General features: G+C 40.4%; 1 protein-coding gene across 1 annotated transcript in view; it reads right to left on the bottom strand.

Moving 5' to 3' along the window:
* Positions 1-27280, bottom strand: part of PHF21A (PHD finger protein 21A) — a 130612-nt gene that overhangs the window by 67850 nt on the left and 35482 nt on the right. The window contains exons 2-5 of the mRNA XM_083750603.1: positions 22109-22150; positions 20962-21119; positions 14197-14229; positions 13463-13528 (exon numbers count right to left, since the gene is read on the bottom strand). Coding sequence (XP_083606729.1) covers positions 13463-13528; positions 14197-14229; positions 20962-21015 — 153 coding nt within the window. The 5' untranslated portion in view covers positions 21016-21119; positions 22109-22150. The remainder of the gene's footprint in view (positions 1-13462; positions 13529-14196; positions 14230-20961; positions 21120-22108; positions 22151-27280) is intronic.

Raw genomic sequence — 27280 nt, 5'->3', positions numbered from 1 at the left:
TGCCAACCCTCCAGAGCAGACTTTATAAAATTGCAGGGGGAAGGGGCAATTGGTGAAACCGCCACCTCTCCTCTGCCAACAGAAGCATACTCTGTGTGCTGGTCCCAGGGGGAAGGTTACCGTTGGTGTAGTCAAAGTCCGGTCCTGGGTTGCCAGCCTGGAAACAGTCCACAAGGAGCGGGGCGAGGTCCAAAGCAGGAAGCCGGGCGGGGACAGGAACACTGGAGGGTCAGGTCTGGGTCCGGGCAGGAACAGGTACTCAACAACGATGTTGCTCCCGCAACCTGGGACCGGGCTGACTGGCCTTTATCTTCTCTGAGGCCAAGGGCGGCCCCGGCCCCCAGGAGACCCGCCTCTCCTGGCCTTAAGGCGAGCACTCCTCCTGGGAGAAACCAGTTCCCTTCGCCTCTCTGCCCTTCGCCTCTGCAGTTCAGGAGAGGCTGAAGGGTTACTGGGCCCAGGGGGAGACTCACCTGTAGGCACTGAGTCCTCAACCACCTCTGGAGCCAGAGTGGATTCACCTGGTACCTGCTCCTGTGAATCCGGCACAGGTGCAGGCGCTTCAGAATCAAGGCCCTGCCCCAGTTCAGCCGGCCCTGGAGGCGGGGACTCCTGTGCAGGCTGGGATTCCTCCGGTTCAGCCTCTGAATCGGATTCCCAGGCCATCACACTCGGTTAGCAGAGTTCCACTCTAGTAAGGCAGAATCCATACCATTTATCTAGTGTTATGAAATAGATTAAAAATAAAATAAAATCTCTATCCACTTTCTCCATGAAATGCATAAATAAAGGGGGCACTTCCTGCTTTCCACTGCAAGCATGGTGGAATCACAGGTGCTCCTAAATAGTGAGGCATGTAACAGGTGACTGTTCCTATTTGAGCATGCCTGTAACTACAGATGGAAGCCAATAAGAGAAGTTTTCTCTGGTGCTAAATTTGCCTGACCACTACAGAGTAGGGTGTAAGCAGCCCTCACTTGCTTATAAATAATACCATAATGAAATGTAAAAAGTAAGTTGCCATTGAGACACAGTGGCATTCTTGGAATCATGGAATATTCAACAGTATCTACGTTGTCAAGCAACATGCAGTCAACTTACTGGCATGGAACACTTCAGAGACTCACACATGAGAACTTAGAAATATAAAAATTAGAATAGCCTCCCCTCTCTAAAAGACGACAGCAAAACCCCTAATTGCTATAATATACTGTTATTTGGATAGATTTACACAAGCCTATGTTACTTCAATCAAGTGCCTCAGTCAGATCCTGGTTATTCTGTCATCAGCTATGAGCAGTCAACTTTATGTTCCCTCATGCAGTCTACCTGACCCATATTTCTTACAGAAGGGAGGACTCCTAACTAAATACTATTCTAATCTTGATCTTTGACCAGTAAAGTGAAAGCTTTAGAGACCTTATGACTCTTCCTAAAGCTAACTGTAGTTATGGGCCCCACCAGCCCTACCTGGTTGATGGAAACCAGGGCAACAGTATGTAACTCCAACAATGTTAAATACAAGCAACACTGTTTGAAGTGCTTTCCATCAGAAAAGTTCTCTTAGGGGGCAGAATGTCAGAAAGCATTGGAACACATGGCTTTTTTACAGGCTTCGTGCTTTCAAAGAAAAAAAAGCAAGAAAGTAGCCCACTCAGTTCCAATAACTGCCCTGGTCTCTCTCAGCCTTTCCATTGCAATAGCTTGTTATTTGCTGCTCTTCCTTTTCTTCAAGGTCAGAATTTTCTTTATTATGATTCTGCTTTTGAGACCAGAAATTCCCAAACGCTTCCAGTGAGGGAGTAGCCTGTTTCTTCATTTGCTTTTCTCCTTTCTTCTTCAGGAAAAATGACCTGTTAATGAATTTCGCAATACCTGATTAGAGTCACTAAATACCATCATGATTAATAGTGATGGTCTAAAACATCTTGCCCAGATAAGCAAACCTGAAAAGATGGGTATTAGAAAATGAGATCACTGCAAATCTAAAACTATGAATTTTCTTGCATAGAACATTTTTAATCAAGAAGAAATACTATAATGGAGTCTCAATGAATCTACCCTGCCAGTGTTCAAACAGCCCATATACTTCCACCCAAATCTGGGTAATTCTCCCCTCTCACAGAAGGTGCTTGTGACAGGCAATGCATTCAGAGGGAGAGGGGAAATTACGTTGCACACATGGCATTTGCAAAGGCATCCTTTGGATCCAATGCAATGTTTCTATTTACATTTGTGGAAATTTTGGGAGGCTTTTAGTATCAACATTTATTGCATCACTGCAGGTACAAGTAACAAGCAAATATTTACAATTAATTTTCAGACAGACAAAACTTAACCCAGGCAAAATCTGTATTATTTTCTCCCCAGTCATAGTCTCCACTGACAAAAACAGACAAACACCATTAGACCAAACAGAAAACACAGCATACAAGTTGTCTTTTGCTGATTTAAAGCACAAAGACAGCAACAACTACAGCTGAAAGCATATTGAAAGAGTAATGCTTGTTCCTGCTGTGCTAGTCATGTGAATGTGTGTCTGTATGTCATAATTATCTGAACATGATCACCCGTGGCAAAAAATGTTGCTACATCTGGCAGCTACTGTTCTTCCCTACAAGGGCCAAGGCAGTGGTCTAAAGGCACGTGGTGCAGCAACCTTTCTGAAGCTAAGCAGGTCTGTTTAGTGCACAAAGATGACAGAGCACCTGGGAAACCTATATATGCTGCTCTGAATTATTATTAAAGAGGTGAGATGTTCGTATGCATTTTTGTTGTGTACAAATCTTTAAATATAATTAGAGTATGTAATAGGTACAGCACAAACAGAAAAAGAACAAGGCAGGTAGATGTGCACAGCAAGGGTGCTGTTTTTTTCTCAAATGTGGCCAATACAAGCAGTAAAAATTCAAGGGAGAAACCTTGCCATGAGTGTCTTTCACGTCAGTGGCTAATACCACTTGTAAGAATTCCAGAACAGAGGGGGACTCTACCCAGTGGCAACTGGTAACATTCTGACTTGCAATTACACATGTGCAGAGTGCCACTGCCTCCTCCTCTCTAAAAACAAACATACACATCCATTATTCTCTGCACATCTAAGGAAAGGGAATGAGATTCCATGTAAGAAGACCCATGTATGATTTTCAGGCAAGACTGACTCCATACCTCTTGTTTAGAAGTTAAGCCATACCACATGACACAAAGTTTTGAATTTGGTTTCATTTGAGCCAGAGCACATCAGAACATATCTGCATGCATGGCTCAGCCCTGCTCATGTGCAGAGTTCATCACACCAGACTTATTATACTCAACCTCTATTATGTCTGAGATTTAGGAGAGCATCTTCCAGGTGTAGGGAAGGATGTGGGGTCATATCCAGACAGTATCAGAGCCCAAAAGTTTTCTTTTAGAAATTCACTGACAAACTCACAAAAGAGCAAGGCAGAAATAATAGTGGCAGGGTTCTTTTGCCTTCAATATGTATTCCTTGCCAGGGGTTCCCACACGCTTTTTTCTGGAAATACTCTGGAACTGGACATGGCCCAGATCTACCTTAGTAATAATAATAGTAATAATTTATTACTTATACCCCGCCCATCTGGTCGGGCCTCCCCAGTCACTCTGGGTGGCTTCCAACAACCTTACCTGCCATGTCCCACCCGCAACAGCTGCTGCAGCTTTTAATAAGTGAATTTGGGAAAATGCTTCATATAGAGTTCTTTGCAACACATACACAAGCCATCCCACCATTTCTACTTCCAATTCCCCAATTTTTTAAAAAGCAAGATAATTAAGTAAAAAAGTGGATTATTTATAACAGAAAAAGACCCACTGTTGCTTGCTTATTCTTCTAGCAAGGTCACAAAACAAATACTGGACTAAATGAAAAGAAAGGTCCTCAGAGTAAGAAGCACCCCCTGCTAATTCTTGGGCCTTCAAGAAAACAGATCTGAGCATACTTAGAACCAATTTATGATTCTGTTAGGCCAATGCCACCACCACACTGAGCTGTTTCTGAAGCAATTCTGACTCCTATGCTGGATAGAGAGTTGATTGACAGAAATGCCTCCGTATATTAAAGGGAGCAAAAAATGTGTTTGGGACAGGAAAGAGTGTGTGGCTTTGAAATTTCGAGGAGGATTTTTTTTAAAAAAAAAAGCTTTACATTTCCTCTGGGAAGGCTATGCCCCAGTGGACCTGCCTTCCCTGACTATATTCATTGCCTCTTATATGTGAGTCAGCTCTAAGGACATACAGAAGTGGTGCAGCGGTATGTTTCTCTTAAGACATCAGCATTTTTTGTTGTGTAAATAGCAGCACTGGGACTACAGTGGTACCTCGGGTTACAGACACTTCAGGTTACAGACTCCGCTAACCCAGAAATAGTACCTCGGGTTAAGAACTTTGCTTCAGGATGAGAACAGAAATTGCACGGCAGTTGCAGCGGGAGGCCCTATTAGCTAAAGTGGTACCTCAGGTTAAGAACAGTTTCAGGTTAAGAAAGGACCTCCAGAACGAATTAAGTTCTTAACCCGAGGTATCACTCTATGGGGAGCGGGAAGGGGAGTTTTAACTCTTTCTCCCCCTGCTTGTTCCTATAAACATGCATCTCCATAGATGCTGTTTGCTTTTCAAGAAAAGCCTCCAATGGCTGCTCAGGTTTCTCCTATTCACATCATTAAAAAGGTGCATGTTGCAATTCATATAACTACATCACATCTAGTTTGGCCCTTAGTGTTCAAGCTTTCACACTAGTCAATTCTTCCTTCTTCCTTCCTAAAAAGTTGATGTGTATTTCTTAAAAACTGAATCCCCTTTTACCAATGTAGTATATCTCTTAAATACTAGGCTCAAGAAGTTTCTTTTAAAGCATAATTCCTGGGAGAGGGGAGAGAGAACAGGCCTTTTGAGGCAACTAAAAACTAATTAACTTATTTCTTGTCTAGGGCAAGTGTTCTGAAAAAGCACTAGACTGCATTTGGGTTGAGGGATGCCCTGAGCTTTACAAAAGTACAAACTCAGAAGAGACAGTGGCTTAAGTGAATCAGTACACTCCAGGAGAACTGAAGTTCAGTCAGAGGCAGCATTCAAAAAACCCCAGGTGCCCGGTGTGTTTTGTGACTGGTACAGGTCCAATTGTGACCACATGGAGATCTCTGGATGCCAGGTTGGCAACTGACATCTCTATCTGGCTAACTCCTCCAGCTTTCTTAAGCTTTCTTAACCCGAAGAGCTCATTTGTTGATTTATATCCCACCTTCTTCTCTAAGGAGTATGTGGTTCACCCCGTCCTCAGTAAATCCCTACAACAACTCTGTGAAGTAGGTTAAGAGGGGATTTGAACCCTGATCTCCCAGGCACTAGTCCAACACTCTAACCAGTACATCACACTGGCTTCCAAGAGTACTTATGGAGCAGCTATATAAATTAAGTAGGTAAATAAAATATAAGGGAAGCAAAATGTCAGTTAGAGAGAAAGACATGAAATATTTTCCTTGAAGCTTAAATTTCTATTATTCTGGGTTGTTTTATTTGACGTTTTAAAGTATTGCAAACTGCTTTGATATTTTTTCTTTAAAATATAAAGTGGCATAGAAATGAAATGGATAACAACAACAACAAATCACATTGCAAAAAAAGGTGCCTAAACATTCCATTGTGGCAACCACAACCTAGGTTTAAGGTGCTTAGCTTATTTGGTGCTTAGCTTATACAGTGGTACCTCTGGTTGTGAACGGGATCCATTCGCAACCTGAGAGGAACGCAACCCGAGTCTGCGCAAGTCACGATTTGCCGCTTCTGCGTATGCATGTGACGTCATTTTGTGCATCTGCACATACAGCGAAACCCGGAAGTAACCCTTTCCAGTACTTCCAGGTCACTGCGGGACGCAACCTGAAAAGACATAACCTGAACTGAATGTAACAAGAGGTATGACTGTATATCTGAGTTTCTAACACTGGTCAGAGAGATGGGTATCAAAGTCTCACTTCTGTCAGACTTTGGTTAAATCATTAACTCTCAGTCTGAATTTTCCATATCCAAAAGAAGGAAATAATAGCATGACTGTGAGAACAAAACACAAATTAGCACTACAAGGCATTTTGAAAATTAGAAGTGCACTCTCTATACAAGGTTTTATTGAGGATGCAACTTTTATTATGCAATTTAGTAAAAGCCTGAAGTTCAGCCAAGAAAGCTAACAACTAAAAACTGAGTTTGGTTTATGGCAGAAGTGGGGAACTTCCAACCCAGGGGCCAATTTGGCCCCACCAGGGGATCCCATTTGGACTGTTAGACCATTTCCCCTAAGCTGGTGCATTGGGACCCACTAATGCAGAGCTTTCTAAACTGTGTGTCAAGACACGTTAGTGTGTTGGCTGCAGTATGTAGGTGTGTGGCACGAACACTCCCCAGGCTCCTCCAGGGACTGGAAAGAGGTTAGTTTAACCTCCAGTTTGCTAGTAAAACTAAATTACTGTGTCACGAAATGATGCATGTCTAAGAAGTGTGTCACCGACATGAAAAGTTTGGAAAGCTCCACACTAGTGGGTCGCAGTCTGACCCAAGGTGGGTAATAAAAATAACACTATTGCCATGTAAATACATGGTAAAAGATTAAGAAATGGGTCCCCAAATGCATGTTTAGGTCAAAAGTGGATCCAGGATCTGAAAGGTCTGTAGATATCTGCTCTAAACCACACACCCCGCCTATCTGATGATGCCAATGATTTCATCAGCTGATGGGCGGAATCTTCTTGGAAAGCTTATCCTGCACTGATTTCTTCAGCCTCTGAAAAGGATCAGCTTCAGATAAAAAACTGAGTTTGCTTTCTTTCACTGCACATACAGCAAGCAGACCCCTTTTTCTTCATTGCTGCTCAATGGAACAGACCCTGCCAGAGCCAATGTCTGCTTTATGTGGCATCATAGTGACATTATGTGATTGACAGGTAAACAGCCCTACCCACCTGTCAAAGATGGCCTGCAGGGTGAAGCCAGATAAAGACCTGACCCCCAGAACCAAAAAAGTTCCTTGCCACCTGCTTTATGATGCAGGGAGGATTGCAAGTGCTGCTTACACTTGACAGCAGTTTTTGAGCTCTTGTACATCTTACGGCAGGGAAAATCTTGTTTCCTAGGATTCACAAATGAAAGTAAATCAACTGATATGCTCTCTAAAAGAATTAACTTTTATTAATTATCTGTATGTGATTGCCTGCAAAGGAAGCGGCATTGTAGGTAAAAGTCCTGTATCACAATACTTTACTTCCTCCCAAATAAAGTAAAAATAAATTCTGCATACTGGCATTCAGAATAGGTTGTATTATCCTGGAATGAATCCTATGGATCTACTTCAATTCTGAACATTTTTCTAATATTAAACACAAAAACAGTAGGTGGAGACTAGAATAGGAAGCTCTGGTTTGTTCCTCAAGATATATTTAGATGTGGGATCAAAGGCTTCCTATAATCAAGCTCCCTTACAAACAGCTTTCCAACCTGCCAGGGTGGCCATTATGCACCAGTATCAATCTCAAAGTTGTTGCTACATGAACTATTGCTTGTCCAGTCCAGCTTGTACCATATACAGTCACATATACAGCCAGAAAAGCAAGAAACAAGATAGGGGAGTAAATTCCTTTATTGCGTTGAGGTGTTTTGCAGTATGGAACTGTCACTACCCCTGCCCCCCCCCAAACCTCCTACTGTGTTTTTATTGTGTGTTAGAAATCACAGAGTGGGGGAGGGAGGGAGAATGGCTTACTTCAGTGTTTCCTTATTCTTGCTACAGTTGTAACTGGGAGTAATGCCTCCCTCTAGCTAGTACTTTAAGTATTGTTGCCTGAAAAATCTATTCTTTCAGGAAGGCAGCGGAAGGGTAATCACATTTACTATAGCAAGGAGCACTTAAGTTCCGAAATGCATTCTGAAAATGGGGAAGAGAGGCGCACACAAGAATTTGGTTCAGTGGATGACATATACACATACTTCACTCCCCTGTAAAAGGATTAATCTTGCAATTTACAGTCTCATCCTGTGAACGTATATTCTGAGTTAAGTCCCCCTGAATTTCATAGAGCTTATTCCGAAGTAAGAGTGTGTAAGATTGGGGCCCTAGCGTATAAAAGCATAATATAAAAACAAAGAGCGCTCATCAGAAAACACTTTCTATATAAACATGATTTTTTTTGCTGTTCGTGTCAGCAGCAGATATTTAGAAATTCAAAGGGACGGTAAACAAAACTGCTCTAGTTACATAACTTTATCTACTAAAGAGGAAGACTTCCTATCTCAAAGCGTACTGTGCACTATATTGTTGTAAAGTTATTAAAATTCCTAACTCACCATCTTGTTTCACACTTAAAGTAGGCCATCTCAAAATGCAATAAAGTTTTGAAAGTTAGGAACAACGATCCTAATAACAGTTTTCATCTTTCTTCAGGTCCTCTCCCCCCCCCCCCCGGGATTGAAAACTTGACTGCTTTGATATTTAACAGTACCTCAAAAATAATCCTGCAGTATGATCTAAGCTGGTTTGCAGCTTCTGACACTGAAGTGCACATTTCCTAAGTGACACGCTGTCAGTATAGGAGAAGTTCCAAAGCTTTAGTAAGCGTATTTAGCAAGCTGAGCATTTACTATTATCAGCCTTGTATTTAAGAAAGTAGGCAAATGCATGGAATTCCATGCAGCCAAGTGAGCAGGCCGGAGGATGAGTTCAGATCACTCCATCCCTTCTCTGCCAAGCCACTAGACTTCCACGCTAGTTGTGGTGTAGACACAGTGGGCACTAGGCAGGCAGAGTGAGGACTGTCCCTCCTTCATGAGTCTTGCTTGCTAAAAGGTAAATGTTGTTAAGATGCCAACCGCTTGTGTTTCTACGCTGGCTGCATGGTAATATCTGCATGTTATTTGCAAGCTAATCACTTTTTAAAACAGCTCTTACAAAAATACTAGAAACTGCAACTCAATGAAAAGATAAAAATTCATCACAATAGCCAAATTATGCTTCTCCCCTATGTACAGAACACTTGTGATTTATCCAGAAAACACTTCTGTAAGAAGAAAGAACTAGCAGCTACTACCCATTATAATTATTTCTGCACAGCAATATTAAGTTTTTAATTTTCCTCTTACATGACTTTTAAAAAGACTGTCAAATCAGGTCAGAAAACCAAGCTTTATACAAAATTTGTTCCACCTAATACCACAGCCTCTCCATCAATATACAGCCTTCTCTCCCTGGCTCAACATATGAATTGGTAAGTTAATATGACTCATCTATTGGCATTGCATCAAACTTGCCCTGAAACAATCAGGGGCCCTCTGCACCAGCTAAAGAATTTACTGACACACATATTATTATGCCAACTTCAGAGAACAAATCACCAATATTAACCTTAAAAACTTTTAAGTAACCGACTAGATTTGCCTTCAATGCACAACTAGTTGCTAACATTCTGATCGTTCATTCACTGGAACACTCTGTTGCATTTTAGGGGCCTGGTAATTATTCAGAAACACAAGTTAAAGCTGCTGCCTCTTTAAAGTCTCAGAAAGAATGTTAGCCAATTCTTGCTGGCTGTTTCCTAGGGACTAGCATAGTTCATGACACAGAATTAAGAAACAAAACAACCTTTACTGAAGAAAATTAGGACAGAGACTGAAGTGGCAGACATATCAGCATAACGTTATGATGTGTAGGATTTCATGAGGTAAAGCGTTTGCCATTCTGCTTTTAACCATGTTCCATCTCATTTCAACCTCTTTTAAAACAAAAACAAAGTTAATGCTGACAGTATTGGATTCAGGCCACAGTGACCATGACCCAGCTTGATTCAGTTACTTTTCAAGTAGTAAGCAGCAGAAATTGTTGAAATCAGTTCTTTAAAAAGAAACATGATGCCTGCTTGAGCTCCATCTCCTGTAACTAGGAAGTTTAACCACAATGTAGAACTACAGTGGATTTTGTCCCCATCAGTGCACCACCACATGCGCTAGGTTGAGCTGAATGTGAGAGAGCATACTTCAGTTAAAAACTTCGTTATGGAGTATCTATGTAACAAGCTCACACAGGGCATTCTAGAAGAGCAAAAGTTTGGCTATTCCAGATGCTAGCATACAAACTGGTGTTTTTTGGGGTGTGTGGAGAATATCAAGCTAATCCTTACCAAGGCCACCTGTAGGCTTTCAAAATTCTTCTTTTTTGTTTTATTTACATGTATTTATTTGTAACATAATACATATAATAAGTTAAGGTAAAGGGACCCCTGACCATTAGGTCCACTTGTGACCGACTCTGGGGTTGCGGTGCACATCTCGCTTTATTGGCCATAATAAATTAATATCACAACATTCCAAGGAACACTAATGGGTTTACATTACCCTGTACCTTATTATTCCAGTACATTATAAAAAGGCTCCACTTCTCGATAAATACATTATATTGTTGTCTTCCCCCCTCTGCTTCTCACTGAGCTTTCAATATCTGAACCCCCAGGGAGAAAGTCATGGGCATTGGTACACACTTGGGAGTGCCTTAATTTAATATTTTACTTCATACTGAGGATATTAAGTTTTTGGTAAGATAAACAGGCAGTGGTTTACAGTGTGGGGAGTGGGGGAGAGCAGGTAGGAAAATAACACTATAGGATTTTCCCTCCACTACTGCAATACAATAGAGTTGAACTTCACCCAGTGAGCACTCTAGGCCACCCTCTGCCCTGTTATAAGCGATTCTATGACAAAGCAGTTTTCCACAGATGACTGTTCACACTTTTCTTAAGAACATTCATACAAGGAGATTTCACTGCCTTCCATAAAATGTTATTCCATTGCTGAACAACTCTAGTAGCGAGGAAAGTTTGTTTTAAATACCTCTTTCCCGAATGCAACCATTGTATCTTGCATCAGTGGAAAGGTCTGTTACACTATTATGTTTGATTCTTCCAGCATCTGAGAGGCCGAAAGCAAAAACAGTGTTGGAGGGGTTCAGAACTCTTTGAATATTGAGAGAAGGTGAAGCTGATTCCAACACACAGTGATTTGATGTGCATAGGTTCTGCCAATTCCACTGGTGCACCCTCAGTTCACCCTCATTAGGGGAAAATGGGGAAGGAACAGGACAGGGAAGGGGGGGAAGCAAAGCTAACATTACAGCCTGCTCCAACTGAGAAGTCCCCTCCTCCTGCACAGGGTCACTTGGCACCAACTGACCTGTGGGATGGATCTTGATGAGCTGGTAAGGTTTACTGTCATCTAATGGTAATGTTACTATTGGATTATTATTATTAGTAGTAGTAGTAGTAGTAGTAGTAGTAGTAGTAGTAGCAGTAGTAAGCTGCCTTGGAAGGATCATTATCATTAAAGATGGGATACTATATAAATAATTGTATTACATTATGAACAACTTCCCCACAGCATATAAACAACTGCAACTCCACAGTGATGTTACCTATAATTCTAGTGCACTAGCTTGGATAGAAATAGTAAGTACTTCTAACTGTCTTTTCTAAACAGCAGCTTGATTCACAAAGGCTTTCTGCACAGAAATAATTAAACCTATGCCCCAGCCTTATACCAACACAGTTAAAAAGTAAAGTACCACCATTCATAATGCAAAAGCAGTAGTTATATTCAGCACAAAAAAATAAAAATCTGTACATGACACTTGGTATAACTCTCAAAATGGCCATGACAAATATCTTAGGTGGGAAAACTGAGGAAATACAATTTACAAAAGGTCACAAGACATTTATTTGTGTCTTCTACTGGCTCAAGTCAGAAACGGAACTTCATTAGAAATTCCCTCTTAGCCTATAATGCACATGCACATTTAAAGCTTTTGTTCTAAACTGAACCATTGTTAAATATTTAAAAGGCACAATGCAAAATCACAATTTGTCAATTGGGGGTAACCTCAGGAGTCATGCACCCCCATCTTCCCCCATCACCTACTCCAGCTACAGATCGGAATGAAAACCAAAGTGGCAAACAATGGTCAGCACCTTGAATCCAACTAATAACCAACCAGATTTTCAACTGTGAGCCTAGGCACAATGGAGCCATTGGTAAGGTGGGGCAGATATGACATTAGTTGCAACAAAACACAGGACAACAGTATTGGGATTGGGAGCCAGTGTGGTGTAGTGGTTAAGAGCAGTGGACTCGTAATCTGGTGAACCGGGTTCGATTCCCTGCTCCTCCACATGCAGCTGCTGGGAGACCTTGGGCTAGTCACACTTCTCTGAAGTCTCTCAGCCCCACTCACCCCACAGAGTGTTTGTTGTGGGGGAGGAAGGGAAAGGAGAATGTTAGCCGCTTTGAGACTCCTTGGGGTAGTGATAAAGCGGGATATCAAATCCAAACTCTTCTGGGATTTAAAGAGGCCACAATTTTACAGATGTCAGAACTTTTTGGTGCCGGCATCGGTTTTGTATCCTAACATCAACTAGCCTGACTCCTGGCAGATGCTTAGCAGGGTTAACCAAGGCTGAAGGTTGCCCTATGATGTACATCAAATTGGGCTAACCCCCCTGCCCAAGGATCCCGTTAAAGGGTTACCCTGATACTGTGGAGCAGGGTGAGGTCCGCCCACTCTTGCTCAATGAAAGCTAAGAATCCAACCCAATGCCTTATCTGCCATAATTTGTGACCGTTGCTATGAGGTAGGCAAAGCCCCCAGACAGGCCCAATTAGTCTGCACGCAAATGAGTCTGCCTGGCCCTGAATACCGTGACCGACGGCTTCTTCAGCAGAGCTCCCCCATGGGACGTGCCTGCATACTATTGGGGAGCCCAAAAACATACAGAATAAGGGAAGAGTGAGCAGGGAATCCCAAGATGAACTGAGGCTGGGACCATGGCACAACTGGCTTTTATAGCCAGGGAGCGGACCAGAGGGAATTTTTTTTCCCTTCTGGTCCACACCCAAGGCACACCTCATAATACACCCGCAACTGGTCGCAGCCACAGATGAGCCCCAGCATACAACACAGCCAGCAGAGGAGGAGAAGTTGAGAGAAAGGGGGGTATCCAGCCACAGCTGTTAAGGCCAGCAACTTCCACCTCCTACCATGTGGAAGTAAGCGAGATTTTTAAAAAAGAATCAGATACATCTGGAGTTCAATAACTAAACCTAGTATCTTATTTTGACAGGCACATTGTAACAAGCGTGATCATTTCATTTGTGCAACACTTCGAATGTCCAATGTCTTCCTACTTCTACATTAGTCTGCCTCACAAATTTCCAGCACCACGTTGCACTAGATAAACTTTTCTACGACTGGTGCATCCAATCTTTACTTTTGTTTTGCTATATACATCAAACCAGAGCCAAAAAGTGTTGGATGCCCACACTTATTTTCACACATGGGAAAAAAATTAGCAGTTTTTGTGGTAGCTGGGAGAAGACGTATCTTTAGAAGATGCTATTAAAAATATACCAGTTTCCCTACCTGTTTCTCACTCAAAGCTGTGATTTTGGCTTGGAGTTCATGAAGCTGCTTCTTCAGATCAGCATTCTGTTTAGAAAGGGAGAGAAAAAAAGAATCTGTGAGAAAGCTCTTTCAATTCTTAATAAAGAATAGTAGTAGGACTCTAAACTCATAGGAATGCTATAAATAAAGCTCCTCTAGGTTGTAACCAATGGGACTGCTTAAACAGCACAACACTGAAGCCTATTTGAACTGCCTGGTGCTACAGTTTTATGGCTCTTTTCAATATTTAGCATCATTTGGGTGGCATTTTCATGTATTTCATGAAGACATAACAAGGACATCAAGGAGTACCCTACAATATGCTCCACATTTTCTTTCAGTGATGTGCACCACTAAAGAAAAATGAAATTATTTTTAAAGATACATCTAACATTAAACCACCACCACATTCCAAATTTCACACTTAAAACGTTCTGAACCAGAATGTGCCTATAGTATACATGAGGTGAAAGAAAATGAATGCACCTCCAATGTTACAATTTTGGTGAACTAAATAAACAAACCACTACCTTCCTCATGATATGGTTTTTAAGAATCTTCTTGTGAACAAAACAATGTCAGAAATAATATTGAGACCGTTTACTTAATATATGATCTGATGAACTTTTCTATTTCACTTTGTGAAAAATGCAACAAGAGGAATGTTTGTATACTGAGTTCAGAAATGAAGAGTGTGAACAAAACATATTTACCTGTGGATCCTGCTTCATTTGGGCAACCAGTTTCTAAAATAGAAGGCAGTGGTATTAGTATTGCACGTGCTTTACTGAAAGTTCTGCAAGCAAAACCTATACAGTGCTCCTTGACTAAAACTGGATTTTTCATAAAAGGTGTTGCTTATTTCTGCCACCCTTATTCACATGTTTAAGTATGCTGCTACTAGGGATAAAGCTGGGTAAGCTAAACTAAAACTACAATCTTAAACTAATATAAAAAGCAACACAGACAATCAGTTCGGTTGTAAAAAAAGCTATCTATATAATAAAAAACTACAGAATTTCCTTCATGTGGTCTTGGTTGAGGGACAGAAGTCAAAGAACAAACTTTGCTGCATCCCTTGCCCTGCTTCTTTGTGCTACTTTTCTATACTTAAATTGTAAGTCAGAAAGCAGGGGCTTGTTACTGGTGTTAGCAAAAGCACCTAGTATTTTGGTGTTTTACAAATAAATGAAAACAATAATTCTGTAAGAACTGGCACTTCAGGTTAAGTTTCCCGCCTCTCCAAAGAAACTAATAAACTCCTCAGGTATTCTGCTTCTCTGGGTACTTTTTCATATTTTTAAAAAGCCAGTATAAAAACCAAGTGGCATAGGATGTTTGTTACATCTGGGAGAGCACATTAGAAATATTCCCTCTGACCACTTGATCCTTGGTCTTGATACGAAGCTTATTCAGTGATTTTAAAAGGCTTGCTGGCGAATTAAACTGTGTAATCCAGCTAAATTACAGGAGATAATGGCTTGAATAGAGAAATTAACTTCTCATAGCATTATAAATCTGCTAGGTTAATACATATAGAATATGTGTTTGCTCTATCAAAATTAATTAAATTGGCACTAGTAAACAATTTTGCACTATACCTATATGAGGATTTAGTGATCTTTCCCACAGTTCCTAACAATACTTTCACTCTATATGAGCAGCACAACAACATCATTCTAAATAAAACTGTATACTGCTGGGGGGCGGGGGGAATTGATGTCCCATTTGGTTACCTCTCCCCAACACATGAGCACACAGAGAGAGTAGTTTTTGGAAGCAGAAATGCACTATCTATAATAGTCTCCTCATGTCTCGCCTGACAGAACACACTTTCATGCAAAGAACACAGGTACCATTGAATTCAAAGGAGAGGCTTGTGCTTTAAAGCAGAAAGGTATTGACCATTACATTCCCACAACTATTTAATGCTGAAGTTATTCTAATTCTGGGGTGAGCGAAGTCTGTCAAAATTTGCTTTTGATGTATTTAAGAATACTTTCTTTTGTAGGTTAATAATTTGAATTTAGAGGGACACAAATTCTGAATTGCCAAAATTGCAGGAATGGACAAAATAAACCTGAGATGCATTTTTCATCACCCCACAGTCACTTGTTAGAAGATTTGCAGCTTTCTTTCTTTCTTTTTTCGTTCCTATCCATCTTTCTTGTTTGAAAGTGACAAAGATGCTAAGGGATCAAAAATGGCAATGAGCATGTGAACTCTGTTTATTATTCTGTCAAGGGCTGACAGCGCTCTGATGAGTGTGTGGCCAAAGCAAGGGGGGAGGAGACTGACCTGGGAGAGGGTGTCAGCAATTATGCGGTTCGGTGCCACTCATGAGGCAGGAGCCAGAACAGGGGGGAAGAAGAAGGAGCACGGCTGTTAGGGATGAACAGGGGGCGAAACAGGACCTGCCAGAGGTGGAGGAAGAGGCTGATCAGGCCTCAACATCCTCTATGCCATTGTCTTCTAGAAACAGGAGGAACTTGAAGAGGGAAGAGTTGTTTTTTGTGGGGGTTTTTCTCGTTCTTTTTGTATGTTCCATTTTTGTTTGTTTGTTTGTTTGTATAGTGTTATTTTGGATTCAATGTTTGTAATTTTTGTTATGATTCTGCATTGAAAATAAAATTAAAAAAGAAGAAGAGGGAAGAGTCACAACCACTTCCATGCAGATGTCTCACGTTATGTGTGTGCAACCCGTCAGAGAAGGGTATATAAGAAGAAGAGTTTGGATTTGATATCCCGCCTTTCACTCCCCTTCAGGAGTCAAAGCGGCTAACATTCTCCTTTCCCTTCCTCCCCCCCAACAAACACTCTGTGAGGTGAGTGGGGCTGAGAGACTTCACAGAAGTGTGACTGGCCCAAGGTCACCCAGCAGCTGCATGTGGAGGAGCGGAGACGCGAACCCGGTTCCCCAGATTAGGAGACTACCGCTCTTAACCACTATACCACACTGGCTCCCTTATAAGCCAGCGGGGGGGTGGGGGGTGGAGTTCATGGTCCCACTGTTGTTGCAACGCTCCACAGGGCCCAGACGTGTGGGCAACTGCCTAGAGGCTAGAAGCCCATGTGTACATGGAGTACAGTGGAAGCTGCTGTAAATGCTTCTCTTGTCAATAAAGACTTAACTATCAGACGTGTGCCTTCCTTAGCTGGGGTGGGGCCAGTACATAAACCTATACGTAAAGACTTAGACCCAATACTTACCTCCCTCCACATGAGTGGAAGTGCTTCCAATATTCATTTACCGGGGGGGGGGGCGGAGTTGTCTCCCTATCCAACAGCCACTTGTGCCCACTGGAAAACTGCCCCAGGACAGTAAGGCTTTTCCAAATTGTATGCAATGTCATGATGTTTTAATTAATTTTTATAATGAAATATTTTGAATGTGTAACTATTTGATTGTTTGATTATTTGATTATTGTTAGCCGCCCTGAGCCCGGCTTCGGCTGGGGAGGGCGGGATATAAATAAAATTTATTATTATTATTATTATTATTATTATTATTATTATTATTATGTGAGAGAATGAGTGCCTCACCCACAACCTGTACATGAGTGGTGCTTACGTTTCTGCAAGCAAAGTCTTGGATTCAACCCAGCAAGAGTCGTATACATGTGAAAGACTGAGGCTTTCACATGCTGTTTAACTATATCCAGTATCCAGAGCTGTATGTATTGCCTTGGTTACTGAGTTGGAACTATGCATGAAAGACAATCACATAGTTAGTGCTATCAGCTTTGTAGTGCTGATCTCCAGTTGGAGATGATGACTGACACAATCAAGCTGACCTGACAAACCATATAATGGGTGGATAATTGTTTTCAGACGCGTACATATGTTGTTCCCTGAAAATGGTCTGTTTTTTGCAGACTCTATATTTAGAATCAAAATATTTCAGTTCCAGCTATATCTGCATACATGAAAGCTTGCAGATCACTGACACAATAGTCTTGTACAGCACATACAAACCAGATAATCCCATAGAGTTCAAATGCACCTAGTCACAAATAAACGTGTATATGATTGCAACTATGTGAAAGATCCATCAACTACATCTCTCAAAAAAAACTTGTTATTTCAGTGCTAATTCTACTACTTCAAATGCAAACTCAAACTCTTAAGAGATTATCCTGGACAAGTTTGACATGGTTTGGTAATCTGAAGGCAAGAGCTTTTACATGTCCTGCATAAGGGCAAGTCATGCACAACTTGTGAAGAACTGTTCTCCATATTTTGTTTTGTCTTAAATGTCTCACTTCTGTAAATAATTCCACACAACCATTTTTCTCAGTCTGCATATAAGTCAGTGTTACCAGTGAGCTGGTCAACTACATGAGAGAAATATTTATTTATGTACAGACCCACAGCATCTACCTTAACGTTAGAAAATGGTGTCAGAATTGTCTACAAGAGCTTTGATTTAGTCTGAAAAGAACTCAGGTCTGAGAGGATAAAGTTGACTGTGCAGCTGAATTTACATTCAGAGATACCCACAATGTTGTTAGCAATGTCTATGCAAACAATGCAGTCAATGACAGGATCTGTCTAGCAAAGATTATTTGCTATAAAAATATGTTCAATGAATATCCCAAGTCTGATGGATCTTTCACAATTACAAAAATCTATACAAATTTACTCGTGACTAGTTCCCACTGACCTTAGTGGGCCTCACCTGCTCCATTTGGGGTGTAGGACTGTGTACTTTCTGAGCAATTTGCACGTTTCCATGTGCATAAATGTTATCCACAGCGTAGGGAGGAAGAGAAGGGTAGAATGTCCCACCATGCAAGGAGAAATTCTTGCACTGGTGGAATTTTCATTTAGCGCTGTTAGATTCCATTCAAATTATTTTTATAGTGAGCTTTTGCATAAATTACATAAAAGTTCCACAAAAATTGAACCTACTAAGAAGTAACACAGAAATAGAGGCTGGTTTATTGCTTTGACATTAGAAACAGGCTGGAAATTGTCAAACTTGAGTTCTTAAAACAAATACACTGTACAATAAGTAAACCACGCCTGCCATCTATTGTTTAGAGTTGACCATGTTGAAATCTAGAAGTAAACCACTTTGAAATATACCCAATGTAAAATATAACTGATCCACTGGCTCATAATATATTTTCAACACAGTCATCAGAACTGAATGAACTGGAAGACAGAAAATTCAGAGTATATCTTTGTTTGAGATTCTGTCCTGCCATGCTATGCAGCACATATGAGAAGCATATCATCTTTTTTTAAAAAAAAAAGAAAAAGAAGAGGAAGAGTTTGAATTTGATATCCCGCTTTATCACTACCCTAAGGAGTCTCAAAGCGGCTAACATTCTCCTTTCCCTTCCTCCCCCACAACAAACACTTTGCGAGGTGAGTGGGGCTGAGAGACTTCAGAGAAGTGTGACTAGCCCAAGGTCACCCAGCAGCTGCAGGTGGAGGAGCAGGGAAGCGAACCCGGTTCACCAGATTACGAGACTACCACTCTTAACCACTACACCACACTGGCTCATCCAAAAAAAAATCTGGAATGTAGCCTATAACATGTATAGGCTGTTGCCATGTTTCAACAAACCACAATTGTGAGGATGGAAGTTAAAGCTATTGTATATCAGTCAGGCACTTTCTCTTACTGCCTTTTCAGTGGCTCTTTCAACAATACTTTTAAATAGAGATCTTTATCCCAGTTGGTAACTGTACTGGATCTGAATTGGTTTTATGTATGTGCTGCTTTTTGAGACTGTTTTTATATTTATAATTGATGTTGTTGTTTTTAATGTCTTACATATGCAATTGCTTTAACTGTTTTTATACATATACCGGTAACTGTTTTATATATGTTTTTATTATATTGCAAATTGCTTTGGGATAACTCAGGGGAAGCAAATCCTAACCACCACCACCACAACACAACAACACCACCACCCTGAAAATAATAAATCACCACCCTGAGCCTTGGCATTGCTTAGAGCAGTGTTTCCCAACCTTGGGCCTCCAGATGTTTTTGGCCTACAACTCCCATCATCCCTAGCTAGCAAGACCAGTGGTCAGGGATGATGGGAATTGTAGTTCAAAAACAGCTGGAGGCCCAAGGTTGGGAAACACTGGCTTAGAGGATCCTCAACACTTGAATTAGAGACCATTTTGCACCAGCTCAGGCAGGGAGATAGTAGACAGCAAGATGGTCAGTTCACAGAATTCTCTCATTTGTCCTTACTGTTCCACACCTACTACAAACACTTAAAATTGGGACTCAGTCAGAATTAGATCCTGGAGGGAAACTAGAACCCCTATACACTATAGCAATCTTACCTAACCTACGCTGGGGGTTCACCGAAAACCCAATTGACACAGCTGAAAATTTTCCTCACAGCTCAGCTGCCCAGGTCCTGATAATAAATGTAGGTCAGGTTGGTTCTAATGACTCTTTTCTAAAGTTATAAGAATTGTCTTAAAGGTGTTTCTTCAGAGGAAAAGCTTGTTAACTTAGTAGGATTATGTCCTTAGAGCTCTGAAAATCCAAACACGAATAAGACTCAATTTTTTTAAAAATAAATAAAAAACACACGCTTTCATCTACAAACATGCTGTATTTACTATTTTCAAAAGTTCTACACAAAACTTCCCATGAAATCATTTTTGCAACACCTACCTACCCACTAGAATGCCCTCTCAGTAATATCAGACAAGCACCATCTCTATTATCTTCTTGGTGACTATGGAAGATCTTCCTTCGCCCCCATAAGCCTTTTAAATGAAGGTTTTATTTTGGATTTTATATACGCTTGTAAAGTTGATATTTGTAAGTGAAGTTTCTGTTGTTCAAGGTGTTGTTCATGGAAAACAATTCATAAACGAAATGAAGTCAATATAGTTCACATTTCTTTTTCTTTTTAATGTTGTATAAGGATTGGAGATGTTAAATTCAGAGTCAATAGTTGCAATTTATGAGCTGAAAAGGGAAGAGAAAGATTGTAAGACCTGTTGCTGCTACTCCAAAGGGCCCGTTTGTTGTATGCTTGCTCTGTTTATCATACTTTGGGAAAACTTGGATTGTGAGTTCAGCTAATAGAGAAAACTATGAGTTAGAGAGACTAGGAAATATTGGGACAACAAAAACAACTAAGCTCTTTAATCACTGTTTTATCTTTATGAATTGTAATTTTTAATTTCTTCTAGCTCTCTTCTACCCTAAGCTTTTAATTATCCAAATTACGCCAACTATAAGCACCATGGGGACAGAAGTATTTGCGTCGTGTCCGGGGAAAGAAGATGAAAACCACTTTGAGCTCACAATATATGGTGGGCTATGAAGTCAATAAATTAAAACAGATAAAATGTGCACTATAGAATGATACTTACAAGCACACCAGAACTTAAGAATCAAGCAACTATTAGTATTTGGTCTGAACTCCTGAAGTCGAACAACCCCTTTTACTATTTCAAGTAAGATACACAAGGCAGAGAATGCAATTTACCTGGTGAACCTGAATTTCCACTTTCAGAGCCTCCTGTAGAGTCTGCAACTCCATTCTCTACCTTCTCCACTTTCTTGAGCTGTTGAGGTTACTAAATCCCCACCACCTTCAGACACTTGCTTCAGAGTAAAGGAAATATTCTGGTCTTTACGCTGCAGCTGCAAAATATATGTTACTTTTATCAGGAAAGGGGGTGGGGCCATCAACTTGTCATATATTATACAAGATTCTTGTCTTTTATCTCAAGGCTTTGTAATGGAGGGCACGTGCCCAACACAGTGGATCCCCTTGCAGCATATCTGTGTTAAAAAGCTCAAGGGCTAAGAACTACATGTTAATTCAGAAGCAAGTTTGACCAAGCAACTTATTTTCACAGTGATATATTAAATTACACAAATGAGAACAGGCTATATATACATTCACAAGTAGCAATTAGGCAGATATTAGTGTACTTCGTGCAAATAAAATGGCATTGAATGAGTAGATTAACAAGAACAGCTCTTCTTAAATCTAATTTATAAGACAGTTAGGACTACTTTCAAAATCAAAATGCTTAGCAAGTCATACAAATCAGTTAACTAAAAACAAAACGAAACTATACAGTTGACTTGAAACTTGAGTGGGGTTAGGTTCTGGGGATTGTACATGGAGCCAAAATTGCATATAGCCAAAACAACCCAGGAACCACCCCCACAAAACCTTTCTGGAGCCGTCACACCAAGCGGGCCTTACCACACACACACACACACTCCGCAAGGCTTTGAAGGCTCTTGCACTGGCTCTGGGAAGCTCCCACAATATTTTGCAGGAACCTCCCAGAGCCTGCGTGAGAACTTTCCAGGGCCCAGGAAGCATGTGTTCAATTTGTCTAACTACATGCTGGTTAAATGCACACAAGTTGCAAGTCAGCTGTAATAGTGAACATTGTACCTATCATGTTTGGATTTATTTGGTCAAGTTTGACATGAACGTGACAGAAAGTGCTTCAAGTCCCTTATCTATAATACTAGAATAAGAAATGAACATTTTACACAACAAATCTTCATTGCTTATTTTAGGGATTTCACTAAACAAAACGTTTATTCTGACTAGAAGTTCAACATAACCAAAAGAGCGGGGGGGGGGGGGGGAGGAGAAAATAGCTTACCAGTTTTGGAAAACAAGTATTCTCTTCAGCTCTGTTTCCCCCCTACAAAAAAGAAACAAGGAGGAATCAGCAGATAGTAAAGTTAACAAAAAATGCATTCAGACTGGCAAACAAATATTTTTAAAGAAATTATGGCAAGTCAGAAAAAAAGAGAGAAGTTTAATATATCAAGGAAAAGTTCTATTACAGTCTGTGCTAAACCAGAAAGGAGTTCAAATTCCTTTGACAAATGGACAAAAAAAGGGGGGAAGCAGAAACTATTCAACCTCCCTCATTCTTGTATGTTTATTAAAACTAAATTAAATCAGAATCAGAATCCCAAGAGGGAAGAAAACACCTAAAAGGCCAAATGTCTACCAATTACCCTAGGCTGCACAAAACCTGCCACAACCACACCCTTAAGATCCTACCTACTCTCCAAACATTAGGATGACGCTTGGCCTTGTGGCACACTTAAAGCAGTTTCCAAAAGACAACTCCTCCCTTTGGGGACATGCCACCTATGTTGGCCTGGCTAAAAGGCTTCCCAGCCAGCAGATGTCAGAATTGGGGGGTGTATTCAGTTACAATATGCCTGGGACATCTCTCCAGCCAAGCAAATGGCAGACAAAATGGCAGTGTAGAAACAAATGTAGAGCTTGGACCAGATGACAACAAAACAGCTTGCCTGCTCCATGGTTGTCCTGGCTGCTGTGCCTGTCTGCTCTGCCTGTTTGAAAAGCATCCAGGTAGGAAAACTAAATGGAGCTTGGGTCCTGGCATTGCTAGGGACCATGTATAGGCATAGTACTGTATTTAAGACCACAGCCTCCACCCCACAAGTACTACTCACAGTTTGAAATAGCCAGCATCAAAGAAAGGAAGTTAAATTTCCATTGCTCCTACATTCAGAGTTAAGGACCTATCTGCATGAGAACATAAGATGCTAAATAAAGACCACAAACAGTTATTCTTAATGATATTTTTTGTGCTTACTGTTCATTGACTCTACTTGCCGAAGTTTGGACTTTTATTTCTCCATAACTCAGATTCTGAACAAAGCCAGTACAATTTAAAAACAAACAAATACAACAGGAAGAAAATACTGCAATCTTTGAGAGTGGCTTCTTTTTTCAACTTGCAACATTACCCAATGACTTCAGGGAAGGCAACATAGCCTTCCCTACAGTGGCAATTTCTACCCAAGATCTAGAGAATAGTGAATTGGAACCAGCTAATCTAAAATTTAAAAAATTCACAATTTAAACCAACAGACATGGGTGCATAGTATTCTCAACAGACACCAACACTTTGTTTCTTGACTATCTTATCACATAAGCATTATGTCATATGGGTATAGCTTATATGCTTCTCATTTTTTTCCACCCTACAAAAATGTGAGAGACTTGAGGAAGCTCATGTGCACAAGAGCAGGAAAGCAGCTGGACTGTGGAGCTCCACACTATCTCAAACTTGCTCATCTCCCCCTGCAGCAAATCTTCTACCACACAATTGCAGGTTTCTAGACCCCAATCAAGATGTTGGTCTTGTCGTTTAAAGTTTGGGACTTCTCAGAGTTCCTCCACCATCTGCAGTCTAGTGGGTTGATAGAGAAAGGGTTTTGAAGTGGTAGCACCCCAGCTCTGGAAAGCTCCAAAGACAGATTTGCCAGGTAGCTTCAGACTTAAAACTTTTTTCTTGTGCAGATCTGTTTTCAGCTTTACTGTGTGCATGTTTAATTTTTTTTGTACTTTATTTTATGCAAACTGCCCTGATAACTAGATTAAACGGTCGGGTATGAATTTGAATGGATGCAGTCAGGCTCTTGGGGCACAGTGCTGGCTCAGGCACCTGACAACCCCTTCCTATTGTGGTTTATGTAGTTAGAAGGGATGCAGATACTGTAACTGCATGGAGTTTATGCAGAAAACATATGTATCACATATGGCAAACAATTCATGCACCTTACAGAAAGACAACAAACTAAATCATATAGCTCAGTCAGTAGAGCATGAGACTCTTAATCTCAGGCTTGTGGGTTCGAGCCCCACGTTGGGCAAAAGATTCCTGCATTGCAGGGGATTGAACTAGATGACCTTGGTGGTCCCTTCCAACTCTACAGTTCTATGATATACCTTTAGAAAGTGTTTTCCCCTGCATGGTGTGAGTTACTTATTACTATTAAATCCAACTTTGGCCCCCAATATTCATTCTGCAGTTCAAATTTAATACTTTTTAAACCAGGGGAGAACAGAATATTTTCTACCAACTTTGTTGCATGTTTCAAAATACCTGTAACAGTTATGTTTAAGCACCTGAAGTGACAAAAATGTATTTCAGGATAAGTTCAGAGCTAAAATTATCTGAAGAGTGGAATTCTGAGGTATTCATTGACTATACACACACACACACACACACACGCTTGTTATTCCACTTATATATTTTTCTTTCTTCGATCATGTAAATCAAAGCAGAATACATGAGACTGCCCGAGATGCCAATAAAAATCAATGCCTTCTGCATCAGTTCTGTATGCAACCTCACCTATGTAGTTACTATACAAGTAAGACTCAAGAAGAACAATCAAGTGCCACTAAGCAAGAAGCTCTCACATACTAGAAAGCAAACTTTGCACATCTCTGTACTCAGAGAACATTCAAATGCTCATGTTGAAACATTTTAAAAATAAACAAACCAGGGCTTTTTCCAGCTGGAACTCACTGGAACTCAGTTCTGGCACCTTTCAGGTGGGTGCCATTGCCATTATAAGAGAACAAGGGAGGGGTTCATGGTGAGTTCTGGTACCTCTTTTCTAGAAACACAGCACTGAAAACAAACGATACAGAGGTTAAAACTAATAGTTGTGAAATTATTGTATTGTTTAATAAAATAAGTTCCAAAACTTTCCAGAACTGGATATATTCTTCAGGAGAAATATATTATTTATTAAAATACATTTTTCTATTTCCCTTTCATCCATCCACAACCTCTCTCACAAGCGCAATACCACCCAGCTGGGTGTTTTCTTCTAGTATCTCTACTTGTCTGAAGAAGCATTTTGACTATGGATCTGTTTAATGAAATTAATCAATTTAGCATGGATATAAACTTTATAAGGAGTCTGACAAGATCTGCTTTTTATTTTAGCAGAACAAGTTTTTAAACTCCAAGGCAGCAGAGATCAGTTTTCAAACATCAGTAGCCAAGCCAGCACGGCTTAGTAACGGAAATGTAGCAGCTACTTTAAAAGAGGAGAAAGCTTTAATTCAGAAAAACTTGGAAGTCACATGTAATATGCTTGTTCTGGGTCACAGTGAACAGGGTCAAATGGTATAGATTTTGTCAAGCTTGTGGCTGTAATATTCTTGAGTGTTCAGAAGGTACGTATATTCAGTCTAGTGTCCAGTAAGGTTGCCGTCAGTCAGGAATTGGAAATGCATAGAGGTTTTTAGACAGCTAGCCCTGTTTGTAAATAAGGCTATGGCAAACTGGGCAAAAGAACAACAAAAATGGTTTAGGCAGGGAGAGGAAGTAGGCTATCACCACCTTAAGAGTGGCCCCCTGAGTCCAGACAGATGAGTGAAAATCAGTCACCTAGCTTTTTCCCTCAAAAACAACAAAATGCCATGATATTAAAATGTTTCCATCTCCAAGGTACCTGGACTACATTTTTTCTTTGTGCAGAAAAAGCTTTTCCCTTAATTACTACAGTACTGTCAGTTCCTGCTTAACAGAAACATTTCTCCTTTCATTTGTGTACAATCCAACACATTTAATGTAATTTTATTTAATAGCAACAAATTTTAAAATGCTGCTTTTGAGCATTTTAACTGAATTTCGATTTCTATGCAAGTGCAGCTTCAAAAAAATAAAAAACCACACTAAGTTAAAAGCTAATTATCTAGCAAACAAGCAATGCATTTTCAAGAATGACAAAAATAGGAGTTTAAAAAAATATGAATTTTAAATTGACTCTCTGTAATAAAGCTTAAACCTATTATATTCCTCTAAAATAAAGAGACAGAATAAAATTAATTCTTTTCATCTCATCCCTCTTGGGCTATGGGCAAAGAAGCTGGGATTATACTACAAGGGAGCAATCTCCTTTGTGGACACACGAAAGACTAGTTTTCATGGAGGCGGCAGGCTTCCGATTGGGCTTCAGACTACAGGTAAGTGCTTGCATGATCAAATGCTCTTCCATGGACACATACTTCTGCACATGAGAGGGGAGCACATTAGGGAAAAGGATAAGCTGAACCTCTCTCCTTTGACAAGCAAGTTTTTGATGTGGAGTAACATTCCATAAATGTGAACTGTCACCTACAGTTTGAAGTGGTAAAGTACAGGCAAAGACTTCTCACCTTAGAGAGAACTAGACCCTGTATTTCCTATAAACACACTTCTAGTTGCATCTATAATCTTAGCTCAGTGCAACAATGTTCTCTCGCTCTTCCCAAGCTCCTCCTGAGAAGTCTACCATAAGAGCAAGAATGAAGCGCAGGAATCAGTCTAAAAAAGAAGTGCTAAGTAGTACTCAAAAGTGAATCATAAAAAAGGATTGTTTTTCTAAAAAGATCAAAAAATTGCTACTACACCACAAATAATAACACAGCTGGAAAGTACAACTCGCATGTTAGGTTGTCCCTATACAGGATGGATCATTTTTATAACCAAATTAAAACGCCAAGAAAAGGGCTGGATTGAAAGTGATTGATAAAATCAAGTTTCCAACTTTCTAATTCATGTAGTTACTGACTGGTTGCTGTAATAAATGAAATCTGTGTTTGCAAGAAAAGTAAGCTTTTACAATACCAGGAGCATAGGCCCTGACCCCTGTTTATTCAACCTTCATAGCCTTTGAGCCACAGAATTTATTTCTGCTTAGGGAAGCAATTATGAAAGTAAGTATTTCTATTTGGTCTGCACACACACACACACACACACACACACACACACACACACACAGTACTTCTTCGTGCAGCACATAGAACAACTGTAGAATTCGCTCCCACAGCCTTGGTGGCTCTGCTCTGCCTCCACAATCAGAGGCAGTATATAGTATGCTTCCAAATACCAGTTGCTAGAAACTGTGGAGGGGTTGTTGTTCTTGTGCTCAGATGCTGCTTGCAGATTTCCCACAGGTATCTAGTTAGCCACTGGATAACAGGATACTGGGCTAAATGGGCTATT

This window comes from Podarcis gaigeae, assembly GCF_964106915.1.
Source record: "Podarcis gaigeae genome assembly, chromosome: 1".
Taxonomy (NCBI): domain Eukaryota; kingdom Metazoa; phylum Chordata; class Lepidosauria; order Squamata; family Lacertidae; genus Podarcis; species Podarcis gaigeae.
The sequence above is the reverse complement of the archived record's forward strand: the minus strand, read 5'-3'. Positions and strand labels throughout refer to the sequence as shown.